The following is a 15,416-nucleotide window of genomic DNA, read 5'->3' as shown; positions in this document are numbered from 1 at the left end:
CAAGTCACATTATGATGGCTTGCAAAGTGATGTGTAAATCCTATTGGAATCCAACCAGAGTGGGAATATCCAACATGAATGCCGCAACCTGCATTCAGAATGACTGCCGGGTTGGGAAGACTAAGATATGAGACTACCTAAACCATCTAAACTGGAACAACCATTTCAATAACGGGTGCAATAAAGTAACAGATTACATTAGTTTAGAAAAATGTATGTTATTTATATTTGAGTAGCATAAGATCAATCAATCAATGTCCATGCAAAAACATAGATATTGAAACAAACATTTCAAAAAATCTACCTGCAATAGAGCATGCTGGGAAATATGGTAATGATGGGTGTGGTTTTGGTTTAACACTGGTTATTAACACCAACACTGAGGTTCACTTACAGAGTTAATTTAACACCTGAATCACCACTAGAAATGTTACAATTAAAAATCAACACTAGGTAACACTGGCCAATTTGCTGTGCAGACACATGCACACACACACACTCACTCACTCACACACATGCTCACATGCATATTCTACTATTTGACTTTACTCTATATCATACCTTAAACAAGGACAGCATGGTTGACATCACAGCGTATGCTTATTCATCATCAACTAAAATACATTTTGACTCCTATCTTTCATCATTCATTGTACTTTAAACTCAACACGGCACACGCTCGAATGTATCTATCATTATAATTTCATTTCCATCCCTCTGAGTCCCTGTGATGTGGTGTTTACACACACTGTGATCATAACTGACATAAAGATGTCAGCCACTTATCAATGTTTACAGCCAATGTTTTACCCTCCCTACTCCACTCTACTCCAAAATACAGTGACTGTGACTCACCAAGCCCCTGAGGCTGCTTTTCTTTACCAACTCATTCTGTGTTCCATCTGCTCCAGAGCTCTAATGGAAGCCAATTACACAGTCATTACCTTCTCTCCTCTCTCTCTTCTCATTCACTATCTGAGTCCCTCTGCTCTGTTGTTAACATGAACAACCAGGATTCAAAAGGTACAAACTTAGGTCAGGGAGTCAACCCATTTCTCTCTCTCTCATTCTTTTTTATTTTCTTTCTTTCTTTCCTTTTTTATTTTATTTTCTTTCACTGTATCTCTCTCTCTCCCTTCCTTTCTGCATCAGTAGATGCTCAGATAGTCAGACATAGCTTTTCCTGTGGCAAGGATGAGCTGCCCGTGTTAATGAGTTATTATTGATTAATTCATGAATTTGTACCACTGACTTCCTCCAAGCAGCCTGAGGGTACTCTCTCTGTGGGTTCTCTGGTTACCATGGGAACGCTCCCTGGGGGGCAGGGCAGACATAGGGCTGTAGAGGTTGATTTTATTGATCAGCCTGATTTTTTTGTTTAAAAAAATCCCTGAACCTTGTTTTATCTATATTATCGACCATTTAAAAACACTGTGCCACTCTTAAAGGGAATTGCTAGTGCCACATGTACATTTTTATGAGGCTTGCAGTAGTGGAAGCCTCGAGAAGGGCTCAGCAGGGGGGTATTTTCCAAACTCATAAGAGCAGTATTCTTTTAAAGTTTCCTTAATAGTGTCTTTGAAGAATCGCTCCATACATTTTTAAAATTATTTTTCCCCCCTCATATTTCCCCCATCTCTCACATCCCTGAAAACTGAAAACTCCCCCTAAGTGAAATTTGAATTGCAGATTATTGCAGCTCTTGAGTGCCTACCACACCCACCTCAAACCCAACCCTCTGCTGATCAGAGCAGAAAATGAGAGAGAGAGGAAGAGAGAGGGAGGGGGAGAGAAGGAAAGGGGTAAGAAAGAGAGTGATAGTGTGTGTGAGAGAGAAGAGAGCTAGATAGATAGAGAGAGAGAGAGAGAGAGGGGGGGGGGGGGGGTAGAGAGGTCTGATCAGAAGGTCTTCAACCAAACTGTCTCTGAGGAGCTACGAGGTCACCAGTTTCTTGTTTAAGTAAAGCCCTGCTTAGCCCTGTCCAGCCCTGTCATTTGCATTTAAGGTCATTTTACCTGGGGAGATTCTATATATAGATTAGCATTCCATGTGTAAATCAGCCTCTAGTGGAAATCTTACATCTTTCAATCGATTACCAGTAAACCCTGTGCCAAAAGCTTTCTAAAGTGGGACCATTTTAGACCAATTCTATGCTTCTGTCAGTGATTGGATAGAGCTAGATAGAAACCAGCCTGACGCTAATAAAGATGATATCAGCCACAGCAATCTAGCCCTACCTGCACTGGTTAACATGCATCTACCCTAGTTTGTTGCTCCGTTTGTTGCTGTTTTCGTGATGTGATGCATCTACTGACCTGAACAAGTAGTGAACTTGTAGTGGACTTGTAGTGGTCTTGTAGTGGTCTTGTAGTGGTCTTGTAGTGGTCTTGTAGTGGACATTCTCTATGCTTTGTTTAACGTTTGACCTATCATTGTGTTTTGTAGATTTCTCTTTGCCTTGCTTTTCCCCCTTGGTCAGACAGGTGGTCATTGCAAGAGAATAATTTGGTTCGCAATTGACCGACCTGCTGAAATAAAGGTTGAATAAAAGGTTGAAACAAAAGTTGTTGTTATTTAGCTGACTCTTAACCCTACCTAGAAATCCAAGCTAACCCTCCCTCTGCGTGTGTCTTCCAGGTCGCAGGGGAACAGAAGTACCATCCAGAATGCTTCACCTGTCTGAACTGCAGAGCCTTCATCGGAGACGGAGACACCTACGCACTGGTGGAGAGGTCCAAACTATACTGGTACATTATAATGATCATAAAAACCTTATACATTTCAGTCAGTGCTAATAGGGAGTAGGGTTTAGAGATTCAGCAGACTCAAGGGAAGGTCATTATTTATCATCGAGACGAGAGGTTGTAAATTGATCAGAATGTGAAGTTATTACAGTAACACCAGTGCTGTGCAGCGTGACCACTGTAGCCTAAAGCAGAAATAGAAATGTGGAAATAACGGTAGTAGTGGATAGAGAAGCAACGGACGTGAGGTGAGGAAGAGTGTACTGTATGACACACACACTGACACGAGGAGGGAGGAAGGGATGTTGAAATACAAAGCAGTCATTGTCCTGTCAGCTCTGAATGGAAGTGTCAGTGTGTGTGTGATGGGAGGTTGACTAGATCATTATTCTGACACTTGACATTCTGGCATGATGTTAGAATATTATTTCATTCTATCAGGTGATGCACACAGAAATGTAAATTGTCACTTATGTCCAAAATAAAAAGTGTGATATGCGTACATGACATTGTGTAAGAACAAATTAAATTTGCATTCCTATTTCTCTGTATTAATATTGCTTTACGGATATTCGTTCACTTGTCTGTTCTATCTATGCTGACCTCCCCCTGCCTCTCCCCCTTCTCCTTCCGCAGTGGCCACTGTTACTACCAGACCATCTTGACGCCGGTGTCCCTGCCAGACTCACCATGCGCCAGGATCCCCCACACAGTGACCCTGGTGTCCATCCCAGCCTCCACAGACGGGCGGAGAGGGATCTCAGTCGCCATCAACCAGCCTCTCAGCCCCAACGGCTATGGCCCAGAACACACTGTCAGGGTATCACAGTGAGTATAGAGGAAGGGTGGGGGGATAGGAGTGATGGAGGGTTGAGATATGGAGGGATAGGGAGAGAGAGGGAGAGAGGGAGAGAGAGAGAGATGGAAAATATTATTCCTTATCTCAGTGGGACTTCCTGGTTTAATTAACTATTGACTAGAATTTTAATAAATACACCAAGGGAGGGATAGAGTGGGGGATGGAGTGGGAGAGGGAGATGGGGATGGATGGGGAGGGAGAGGGGGATGGATCGGTAGGCTAACAGAAGGATGGGAGATGACTGAACGGGAGACATGGAAGTCAGAGAAAGGCACAGAATGGAAGTGAGGGAAAGTGAGGACATTGTTATTTAAATCCAGTGTAGATTAAATACTATACCCATGTCCTTGTACAACAAAAGGGATGGAAAGGATCTAGCAGTATGTACACTGTCCTGTCTTTTATCTTTCCAGTGGACCAGGATACCATTCTGTACATGCTAGATTTTCTAAAGTCTCACGTTGTCATACTTCCTAGACTTATGATGTAATCACTTGGCTAATGGAATGGGAGAAAGATGGATATCGAGGTTAAATCTATGTCCAACTGCTTATCGCTGTTCTCTCATTCCTTGTCCAGGGTGGACTCTGAGTTGATCAGTCCAGATGTGAAGAACTCCATACATGTCGGAGACCGGATCCTGGAGATCAACGGAACACCCATCAGGAATGTTCCTCTCGATGAGGTAACCTAACTGACATCTCTTTACTTGTGTTGCTGATAGACATCAATGACATTGGTATTAGTGAGATGTTAATTAAATTCGAGGCTTGATGTTACAAGATCCAAGTTTAAGTCCTTACTCATGTTTAATCTACTGCATCATACCATGGAGTTGATAGACACTAGGGGGAAAACATCAACACTCTTAGCCATACTACATGCTATATGCTATGCTAGGTTCTATATGTTATGCTACATGCTAATGCTACACTGATCATCTTTTACCTCCGCTCCACCAGATTGACCTGCTCATCCAGGAGACCAGTCGTCTGCTCCAGCTGACCATAGAACACGACCCCCACGACCAGGGGTGTTCAGAGGGTGAGACAGTGGGCGGACCCCTAACCACCCCCCTGTCTGACGGTCCCAGCCCCATCCTCCCCATCACCCAGCCCCCACACCCAGACATCAACAACCTGCGCTCACGCCTGATCACGTAAGGACTAATCTCAGTGACATTTACAGACGCACAAATACAGGCTGTTGTAGTCGTGGTGTTTTGGTTTATTTCAACCTCAAATACAGTATGAATAGAATCGAAAATGAAAGAATTACGCGACAAAATACAGATTTATATGAAATCTTCAACTAAATGAAATGTATACATAAATAAATGTACTAAACACATTTTAGACATAAATTATATAATTGGCCTACATTAATTACATTTTATTGGTGCAAATACGTGGGCTGACATATATTACATTATTTCAGTTCTTCAGTGAAATGGATGAGCATTTACATGTGTAACTGCAGTCCCTCTGTCGCTCCCATTTCCTAATTAGTCTATAATGGTAATAGCTGCTAGACTGGTGCCTTATGACAGGGCTCGCAGCACCATTTGTCTCCTCCACCTGTTCCATCTTTCTCTTTTTTTCCTTCTCTCCACCTCTCACTCCCTCTCTCTTCTTTTATCTCTCTCGCCCTCTCTCTTTCTCTGTCTCCGTCTCTCTACTCTCTCCCCTCGCTCTCTCCTCCTCTCCCCCCTCTCTCTCCAGGCGGAGCTACAGTACTGATAAGTCTCCGTGCTCCAGTAATGCAGTGTCCCCTCTCTCTCAGAGGAAGGACATTAACCGCTCCGAGTCGCTGCGAGTCGTCTCCAACAGTCGCATGCACCGGATCTTCCGGCCCTCAGACCTCATCCATGGAGAGGTGCTGGGAAAAGGCTGCTTTGGACAGGCCATCAAGGTAAACACCAACCTCCACACACTCTGGTTTTCATTTGTTGACTGATGACTTGGGTATGACGTGGCCATTGTCTGTTCAACTGTCCTCTCTGTTAAAGATGACCATGGAAAAGCAACTAATTTTGGGGGACAGTTCCAACACCTTAAAAATCCCACTTCACACTACTGAATGTGTGTCAAATGTTACTGCGTAGGAGCATAATATATACTGTGTTCAAAAGTTCCAGAAGATGGCAGCATTGAGATGCTTTACTGAATGGCCTCGGATGTAACCAGAATGTACAGTAGCCTATATGTGTGCATCTGCTGCTTGGAAGATGCACTCAAGCAGGGAGCAAATATCCGCTTTGAGAGGGGGACAACATATATCCAGGGTTTTTATTCCTTAACAGTTCTCAGATTCCCAGACTTTACCTGTTGGGGTGAAATGAGCTTTGAACAGAAAATGCCCCCATGCCCTGTGGCACAGGCTGATGACAACAGGCTGATGACATCACAGTGTGTGTGTTTCTGCAGGTGACCCACAGAGAGACAGGGGAGGTGATGGTGATGAAGGAGTTGATTCGTTTCGATGACGAGACACAGAGGACATTCCTAAAAGAGGTGGGTGACATCACTCTATTTGACCCTTGACTTCTTTTGCCTTTGTTGATATGACACTGTCAGGGTTCAACGGGGTCAATTCAGGAGATACATTGAGATTCTAAATTCAATTTGCTTATGAATGATTTCAGAAGATTTTAAATATATATTAAGGGTTTATGAAGGCACACCATCCATCTCTTTCCCTTACTCCATTGATTTGAACCACCACAGGCAATGACAAGCTCCGTGCTTGTCCCAAAGAGCTCCCACTTCTTCTAAGAACAGTACAAACCTGTGCTATGTATCTACAGAACATGTATCATCAAGAACAATGCTTTGGCTTAGTTTAGTGACAGAGATCACAGACCATGTTTCCAACCCTGGCCACTATTGTTAACACTGCTGGGCTAGGTTTACCACAGAATGTAGTTTATCAAGCTCTGAATGTCATGCTTAGATGATCATCATACACACCCCTACACCTCGTAAAAAGTACCTGTCATGAGGTGAGGTGTATGTGTGGTGGAAGTCAGGCGCAGGACACCGAGGCTCAGTCCAACAGAGTTTACTCAGAAATTCCAAAAGGAAACGGTAAACAAACGACCTCCAAACATAAGAGGCGAGCATTTACGCAAAAAGCGTAAAACACTAGAATAACAAAACAAGAAACAAAACACGCAGCACAAAGACAGGCGAACAACAACACACAATCCTACCAAGCAAAAAGACGGAACTTATAGGACAGGTGATGAATACACAATAGGACACAGGTGTGACAGACAGACAAAAGCAATCACACACAGAAACATAGATCAGTGGCAGCTAGTACTCCGGGGACGGCGACCGCCGACGCCTGCTCGTACCAGGAGGGGGAGCAGCCTCGGCAGAATCCGTGACAGTACCCCCCCCTTGACGCGCGGCTCCAGCCGTGCGCCGACCCCGGCCTCGGGGACGGCCAGGAGGACGCGGACCCGGGCGCGTGGGATGCCCACGGTGGAAATCAGTCAGGAGGGATGGATCGAGGATGTCCCTCCTGGGCACCCAGCACCGTTCCTCCGGACCGTACCCCTCCCACTCCACGAGATACTGGAGACCACTCATCCGGCGCCTCGAGTCCAAGATGGTCCGGACTCTATACGCCGGGGCCCCCTCGATGTCCAAAGGGGGCGGAGGGGTCTCTCCTATCTCATTATCCTGGAGTGGACCAGCTACCACCGGCCTGAGAAGAGACACATGGAACGAGGGGTTAATATTTTTGTACTCTATAGGCAGTTGTAACCTGTAACACACCTCGTTCAACCTTCTCAGGACTTTAAAGGGCCCCACAAACCGCCGACCCAGCTTCCGGCAGGGCAGGCGGAGGGGCAGGTTTCGAGTCGAGAGCCAGACTCGATCTCCCGGTGCGTACACCGGCCCCTCACTGCGGTGGCGATCGGCGCTCGCCTTTTGTTGACGGATGGCACGCTGCAGATGGACATGGGCAGCGTCCCACGTCTCCTCCGAGCGCCGAATCCACTCGTCCACCGCAGGGGCCTCGGTCTGGCTCTCGTGCCACGGTGCCAGGACCGGCTGATACCCTAAAATACACTGGAAAGGTGTTAATCCGGTGGAGGAGTGGCGGAGAGAGTTCTGGGCCATCTCTGCCCAGGGGATATACCTCGACCACTCCTCCGGCCGGTCCCGGCAATAGGACCTCAAAAACCTACCCACATCCTGGTTCACACGTTCAACCTGCCCATTGCTCTCTGGGTGGTACCCCGAGGTAAGGCTAACCGAGACCCCCAGGCGTTCCATGAAAGCCCCCCAGACTCTGGAGGTGAACTGGGGACCTCGGTCGGACACAATATCCTCGGGGACCCCATAGTGCCGGAACACGTGGGTAAAGAGGGCCTCGGCGGTCTGTAGGGCAGTAGGGAGACCCGGCAGTGGGAGGAGACGACAGGCCTTAGAAAACCGATCCACAACGACCAAAATGGTGGTATTACCCTGGGAAGGGGGTAGATCGGTCACAAAATCTACCGAGAGGTGGGACCATGGTCGTTGTGGAACGGGCAGAGGATGTAACTTACCTCTGGGCAAATGTCTAGGTGCCTTACACTGGGCACATACCGAGCAGGAGGAGACATAAACCCTCACATCCCTGGCTAACGTTGGCCACCAGTATTTTACGCTAAGGCAGTGCACCGTCCGACCAATACCAGGATGTCCAGAGGAGGGTGATGTATGAGCCCAAGAAATAAGCCGATCACGAACCTCGAGCGGAACGTACGTCCGCCCCACAGGACACTCGGGGGGAGTAGGGTCGGTACGCAGCGCCCGCTCGATTTCCGCATCGACCTCCCATACTACCGGAGCCACCAGACAAGACTCCGGCAGTATGGAAATAGGCTCAATGGACCTCTCCTCTGTGTCATACTGCCGGGACAGGGCGTCTGCCTTACCGTTCTGGGACCCAGGGATGTAGGTGATCTTAAAAACAAACCGGGTCAGGAACATGTTCCACCTAGCCTGACGAGGGTTCAATCTCCTAGCTGCCCGGATGTACTCCAGGTTACGGTGATCAGTCAGAATGAGGAAAGGGTGTTGAGCCCCCTCAAGCCAATGCCTCCACACCTTTAGGGCCTGGACTACAGCTAACAGCTCCCTGTCCCCAACGTCATAATTGCGCTCCGCCGAGCTGAGCTTCTTAGAGTAGAATGCACAGGGGCGGAGCTTAGGTGGCGTGCCGGACCGTTGTGACAGGACTGCCCCAATACCGGTCTCGGACGCGTCCACCTCTACTTGGAAAGGCAAAGAGGGATCCGGATGCGCCAGCACCGGGGCCGAGGCGAACAGGTTCTTCAGCTTGACAAATGCCCTGTCCGCCTCAGCTGACCACTGCAAGCGCACCGGACCCCCCTTTAGCAGGGACGTAATGGGAACTGCAACCTGTCCAAAGCCCCGGATAAACCTCCGGTAGTAATTAGCAAAACCCAAGAACCGCTGCACCTCTTTTACGGTGGTTGGAGTTTGCCAATTACGCACAGCCGATACCCGATCTACCTCTATCTCCACGCCAGACGCGGACAAACGATAACCCAAAAAGGAGACGGACTCCTGGAAGAACAGGCATTTCTCTGCCTTGACATACAAGTCATGCTCCAACAGTCGTCTCAATACTCGGCGCACCTGGGCTACATGCTCGGCTCGTGTAGAAGAGTACACCAGGATGTCGTCGATGTAAACTACTACACCCTGCCCATGCATGTCCCGGAAAATCTCGTCAACAAAGGATTGGAAGACTGAAGGAGCATTCATTAACCCGTATGGCATGACGAGATACTCGTAATGACCCGAGGTGGTACTAAATGCTGTCTTCCATTCATCCCCCCCCTTAATGCGCACCAGATTGTACGCGCTCCTGAGATCTAACTTTGTGAAGAATCGCGCTCCGCGTAATGATTCCGTCATCGTCGCAATCAGTGGCAGTGGGTAGCTGTATTTAACTGTAATCTGATTGAGACTACGATAATCAATACACGGGCGCAATCCCCCGTCCTTCTTCTTCACAAAGAAGAAACTCGAGGAGACTGGGGAAGTAGAGGGCCGTATGTATCCCTGTGCCAAGGACTCGGCTATGTATGTCTCCATAGCCGCTGTCTCCTCTTGAGACAGGGGATACACATGACTCCTGGGAAGAGCTGCTCCAGTCTGGATATTTATCGCACAGTCCCCCTGTCTATGAGGAGGTAGCCTTGCTGCCCTCGATTTACTAAATACCAGTGCTAAATCCTCATACTCGGGGGGAATGCGCAGTGCGGGCACTTGGTTCGGACTCTCTACCGAGGTCGCCCCTATGGAAACACCTAGACATCTCCCTACACACTGGGCAGACCACTCCATAAGAGCCCTCTGTTGCCACGCTATGGTAGGATCGTGGGTACTTAACCAGGGAAGCCCCAACACCACTGGGTACGCAGGAGAGTCAATCAGATAGAACTGAATGATCTCCTCATGACCCCCCTGCGTAGTCATCGTCAGTGGTGCTGTGACATCCCTGATCAGACCCGACCCCAACGGCCGGCTGTCTAATGCATGGACAGGGAATGGAACTTCTACCGGCCGAAGGGGAATTCCTAACCTAGCACAAAATTTACGATCAATAAAGTTCCCAGCTGCGCCTGAATCTACTAGCGCCTTATGCTGGGAATGAGGTGCCACCTGTGGAAAACGCACAGGAATACTCATGTGACCAACAGAGAGCTCTGGGTAAGTGGGGCGCCTACTCACCTGAAATGACTCCCCAGTGCGTGACCTGTTGTCCCCTCTCTCAGAAGACCCTCCCCAGCACCTGACCGTGGTGTGTCCTCCACGGCCACAGTTGGTGCAGGGGTTGGCCCTCCTCGGGTTCTCCCTCCTCCTCTCTCTAGCGCCAGCACCCCCGAGCTCCATAGGAATAGGCTCGGAGGTGCTGGAGGATGGAATGGACGACCCCCACTCGGGACGTCCGCGGGTAGCCAGCAGGGTGTCTAGACTGATGGAGATGTCCACCAGCTGGTCGAACGACAGGTTGGTGTCCCTGCAGGCCATCTCACGACGGACGTCCTCTCGTAGGCTACACCGATAGTGGTCAATGAGGGCCCTCTCATTCCATCCCGCATCCGCTGCTAGTGTCCGGAACTCCAGTGCGAACTCCTGTGCGCTCCTCCTCTCCTGTCGGAGGTGGAATAGACGCTCTCCCGCCGCTTTCCCCTCAGGTGGATGATCGAAGACAGTCCTGAAGCGGCGGGAAAACTCCGCGTAGGTGATGGTGGCGGCGTCTATTCCCCTCCATTCGGCGTTGGCCCACTCCAACGCCTTCCCGGAGAGACAGGAGATGAGGGCGGAGACGCTCTCGTATCCCGAGGGCGCCGGGTGTATGGTGGCAAGGTAAAGTTCAACCTGTAGGAGAAAGCCCTGACACCCGGCTGCAGAACCGTCATATGCCCTCGGGAGCGAGAGCCGAATGCCACTGGGTTCCGGTGCTGAGAGAGGAGGACTGGCCGTTGGTGCTGGGATGGTGTGAGACGGCGTGGGCACCTCCCGATTCATCAACCGGCGCAGTCTGTTGGACACCTCGTCCATGGCGACCCCGAGTTGCCGGATCATGGCGTCCTGGTAATTAATCCGGTCCTCCAGGGAATCGGGTATCGCCGCTGTTCCTGCTGACTCCATGGAGATGGTGTGTTGTTCTGTCATGAGGTGAGGTGTATGTGTGGTGGAAGTCAGGCGCAGGACACCGAGGCTCAGTCCAACAGAGTTTACTCAGAAATTCCAAAAGGAAACGGTAAACAAACGACCTCCAAACATAAGAGGCGAGCATTTACGCAAAAAGCGTAAAACACTAGAATAACAAAACAAGAAACAAAACACGCAGCACAAAGACAGGCGAACAACAACACACAATCCTACCAAGCAAAAAGACGGAACTTATAGGACAGGTGATGAATACACAATAGGACACAGGTGTGACAGACAGACAAAAGCAATCACACACAGAAACATAGATCAGTGGCAGCTAGTACTCCGGGGACGGCGACCGCCGACGCCTGCTCGTACCAGGAGGGGGAGCAGCCTCGGCAGAATCCGTGACAGTACCCCACCCTAATTAGGCTGTGAGGGGGGGACAGATAGTCATTAGAGGTATACACAGGTATACACCCTTTGCCACATCCCTCCCAGATACACAGACACTTACATCGACAATCACATGCACGCTCACGCACACACACACAATATTCTACCCTGCATTCTACTCTCCTCTTCAGGAAACACTGTGAGCACTGAGGTGTGCAGGTTAACACCCGTAGTCACTTTAATAGCTCTGTAAGCAGTAAAAACACCAGGCCATGACCGCCCACCAACAAACAAACAGCTAGAGGAATGCTGACTGAGTTTTGTTTTATAACTGTTTTTATTAGTGCCTAGCCTGCATAACATTCCAATTACAAAGGAAGGGCTCAGCTCTCTCGCAAACTAATCACACACAACACAAACACCGCCTTGGGAATGGTTTCCTGAGTTTATAAGTTCAAGATGTTTTTAACTTGTTTGAAGGATTGGAGTCTGGCCCTTATGGTAGAGACATGGTAGTCCTTTTTAAAACCGTTGGCCTTTTTGGCCTTGGCGGCCATTTTAAATCAAAGCCTTCAAAGAGTTTCCTCCCTCCCTTCCCCTGACTTCAGAGTACCTTATGTAATGTTTACCTCCTTTAGGAGCTAATCAGTTCGTCTCTCTTTGGGAGGCTGTAATAACCACGTATTACTCCTTTTTCTTGTTACAATTATGTCAAGTTAATGACTGGAGAGGAGACATCTTGTATGTTTTAGACCAGGAGGAAATGGTTATAGACTCAAATCAAAGTCTGGAAGGAGGAATGTCCATCTCACAGAGACCCTCAGGGCAGGAGACATGGAGGTCTAGGTCTTACACTAATTATCTAGCTTCCCACCCAGTTCATCTAACTAACTACTACCTTTACTAAACCCACACAACACAACCACTCCCTGCAGCTCCTAGATGATAGATCTTTACGAGGAGTCAGGACTAGGACAGCTCCTAGCTCTAAATAGGGGTTAAAAAACTAACATTTAAACCTAAAATAACTTCCAAGCCTTAAAAGGTGTACCCTCCTCCCTCTCCAGGTGAAGGTGATGCGTTGTCTGGAGCATCCCAACGTGCTGAAGTTCATCGGTGTCCTCTACAAAGACAAGAGACTCAACTTCATCGCAGAGTATATCAAAGGAGGAACCCTGAGGGAGATCATCAAGAAAATGGTACCGGTGCTGTGTGTCTGTTTGTCTGTGTGGGATTTTAGTACTTTGTGGGTGTGCCACTGCACCAGCTTGTGTGTGTGCGGTTGGGTGGCTTTGTGTCCCCATGAGTGCATAGTTGCGTTTTGTACATTGTGTCTCAGAGTCATCAGAGGATACAGGATTAGGATTAGAGAGCTTCTCTTTAGTTTTAATCACTGGTGTTTATGTTCTGTGAAACATCCAGAGTCTGATTCTATCCTTTTTTTGTCTTACTAACAGGACACCAACTACCCATGGAACCAGAGAGTGAGCTTTGCTAAAGACATCGCTGCAGGGATGGTGAGTGAATTATCCATGCCTAATAGAATGTATAGAATGCCTCTAGAATGAAACCAAGAACAGATAGAATCAGAAGCCACTGTGGGTCTTTTCAGGACCAGGGCACCATGGGTTCACTGCTGCAATCAGAGAAACTGCAGTGCAGTGGTGGTCAATAGAATAACAGACACGGTGCAGTCAAACTAACCATGCTCACACTGCCCTCCAGTGGCGATCTAGAGGAAGTGTAACAGCAGTGTTGGTCACGTGTAGCAGATTTTCCCTAAATTAAAATTACACCTTGAATTCCTTCTGGATTAGGGCATCATGGGTAGTCATAGTGTTTTGCCTTTGATTAGGTTTTACAGTGATGAATGTAGCACATGACTGTAGATTTGTGAATGTATAAAGGCTATACTCTGCCAAGAGTTTGAGAGAAGGAGCAACAACAATGCACATTTGTTCCACTAGACACTGGTTTGAGGTTTAGGCTTCATACCTAACTCTTGTTTTCTTTTTTTCTCTATCACTCTCTTTCCATCCCTCGCTCTTTCTCTCTGTCTTCCAGTCATATCTGCATTCCATGAACATAATCCACCGCGACCTGAACTCAGACAACTGTCTTGTCAGAGAGGTGAGTAAAGAGATGTGAGGTGTGTTCTCTCTAAAGGGTGTGTGTTTTCTTTGAGAATTAAGAGTTTGCACCTGTATGTCTAGATCACATACAGGTTTGTCTCCCATTGAGAGAGATTTGACAATGGAGATGTATTGACATTAGACACAGAGAATCCTTTGTTAGGGTAAAGTACTGCACAGTAGAGTACCTTCAGGCTCTGATCAGTCCCTACACCCAAACGAGTGCACTACGTTCATCCACCTCTGGCCTGCTAGCTCCCCTACCTCTACGGAAGCACAGTTCCCGCTCAACCCAGTCAAAGCTATTCGCTACTCTGGCACCCCAATGGTGGAACAAGCTCCCCCACGACGCCAGGACAGCGGAGTCACTGACCACCTTCCGGAGACACTTGAAACCCTACCTCTTTAAGGAATACCTCGAATAGTATAAAGTAATCCTTCTTCCCCCACCCCCCATTAAAAAAAAGAAGAAAAAAAGGTGGTTGTCCCACTGGCTATCATAAGGTGAATGCACCAATATGTAAGTTGCTCTGGATAAGAGCGTCTGCTGAATGATGTAAATGTAGAGCCGCCCTTCTTAAATCAGAGGCCTTACAGGAGTAGTGACGGCATATACACTTCTTCACCTAGACTTGTTCAAATAGAGGGTAGAAAATATCTCTACTCCTGTAGCGAATCTCCAAGTGCATCTTCAGGTAAATGTCAATTTTGAAGAAAACAAAGGATAAAGATATTGTGTCCTACAGTATTAGATAAACAGACCAGGATGAGGGTTCCTGTGTCCTGTATAATATTTAATAAACACTAACCAGGAGATCAGATAGGGTTTATTGAACCTGAATAAGCTAGTGGCTGGTCTGGGTTCTCTGTAGTGTTCTGTATTGACAGCTGTTGTTATCTCACTGACACACTGTCTTCCTATCTGTCTGTGTTTTTACCTCTCAAAGTCAACAGTCATAGTATTCACTCTCTTTATTCCTCTATGTTGTTGAGTGTGCTCTCTCTATCTTTCTCTTTCTCTCTCTCTCTATCTGGCATGTGTCTTTATGTCTGTGGTAAGATGTATAGTCTTGTAGGTAGGTTTGCAGGGTGTTTTATATTCTAAGTATTGTGATGCAGTAGATGTGACTCTGTCTGTGTGTCCTCTGTCTCCCTGTAGAATAACAGTGTAGTGGTGGCAGACTTTGGGCTGGCTCGGCTGATGGTGGAAGACAAGATCCAGGACAAGAGTCTCCTGCAGAAGAAGCCTGACCGCAGGAAGAGATACACTGTAGTGGGCAACCCCTACTGGATGGCCCCGGAGATGATCCACGGTATGTAGGTGTGTGTGCGTGTGTGCATGGGTGTGTGTTCAGGGCAGTGGTGTAAAAGTAACCAATTGTCATACTTGAGTAAAAGTAAAGATACCTTAATAGAAAATGACTCAAGTAAAAGTGAAAGTCACCCAGTAAAATACTACTTGAGTAAAGGTCTCTTGATAAGTGTGTGAATTGGACCATTTCCCTGTCCTGCTAAGCATTCAAATGTAACAAGTACTTTTGGGTGTCAGGGAAAATGTATGGAGTAAAAAGTACATTATTTTCTTTAGGA

At 47.6% G+C, this 15,416-nt stretch overlaps 1 protein-coding gene across 1 annotated transcript in view; it reads left to right on the top strand.

Annotated features, from left to right (window-relative positions):
• Nucleotides 1-15,416, top strand: part of LOC311101725 (LIM domain kinase 1-like) — a 40,005-nt gene that overhangs the window by 19,829 nt on the left and 4,760 nt on the right. The window contains exons 2-11 of the mRNA XM_084142892.1: nt 2,639-2,748; nt 3,382-3,573; nt 4,184-4,289; nt 4,567-4,763; nt 5,326-5,515; nt 6,031-6,117; nt 12,762-12,893; nt 13,152-13,211; nt 13,759-13,824; nt 14,986-15,139. Coding sequence (XP_083999018.1) covers nt 2,639-2,748; nt 3,382-3,573; nt 4,184-4,289; nt 4,567-4,763; nt 5,326-5,515; nt 6,031-6,117; nt 12,762-12,893; nt 13,152-13,211; nt 13,759-13,824; nt 14,986-15,139 — 1,294 coding nt within the window. The remainder of the gene's footprint in view (nt 1-2,638; nt 2,749-3,381; nt 3,574-4,183; nt 4,290-4,566; nt 4,764-5,325; nt 5,516-6,030; nt 6,118-12,761; nt 12,894-13,151; nt 13,212-13,758; nt 13,825-14,985; nt 15,140-15,416) is intronic.

This window comes from Coregonus lavaretus, assembly GCF_964263955.1.
Source record: "Coregonus lavaretus genome assembly, chromosome: 26".
In the NCBI taxonomy this organism is placed as follows: Eukaryota; Metazoa; Chordata; class Actinopteri; order Salmoniformes; family Salmonidae; genus Coregonus; species Coregonus lavaretus.
Note: the sequence above shows the minus strand (reverse complement) of the source record. Positions and strands in the feature narration are given on the sequence as shown.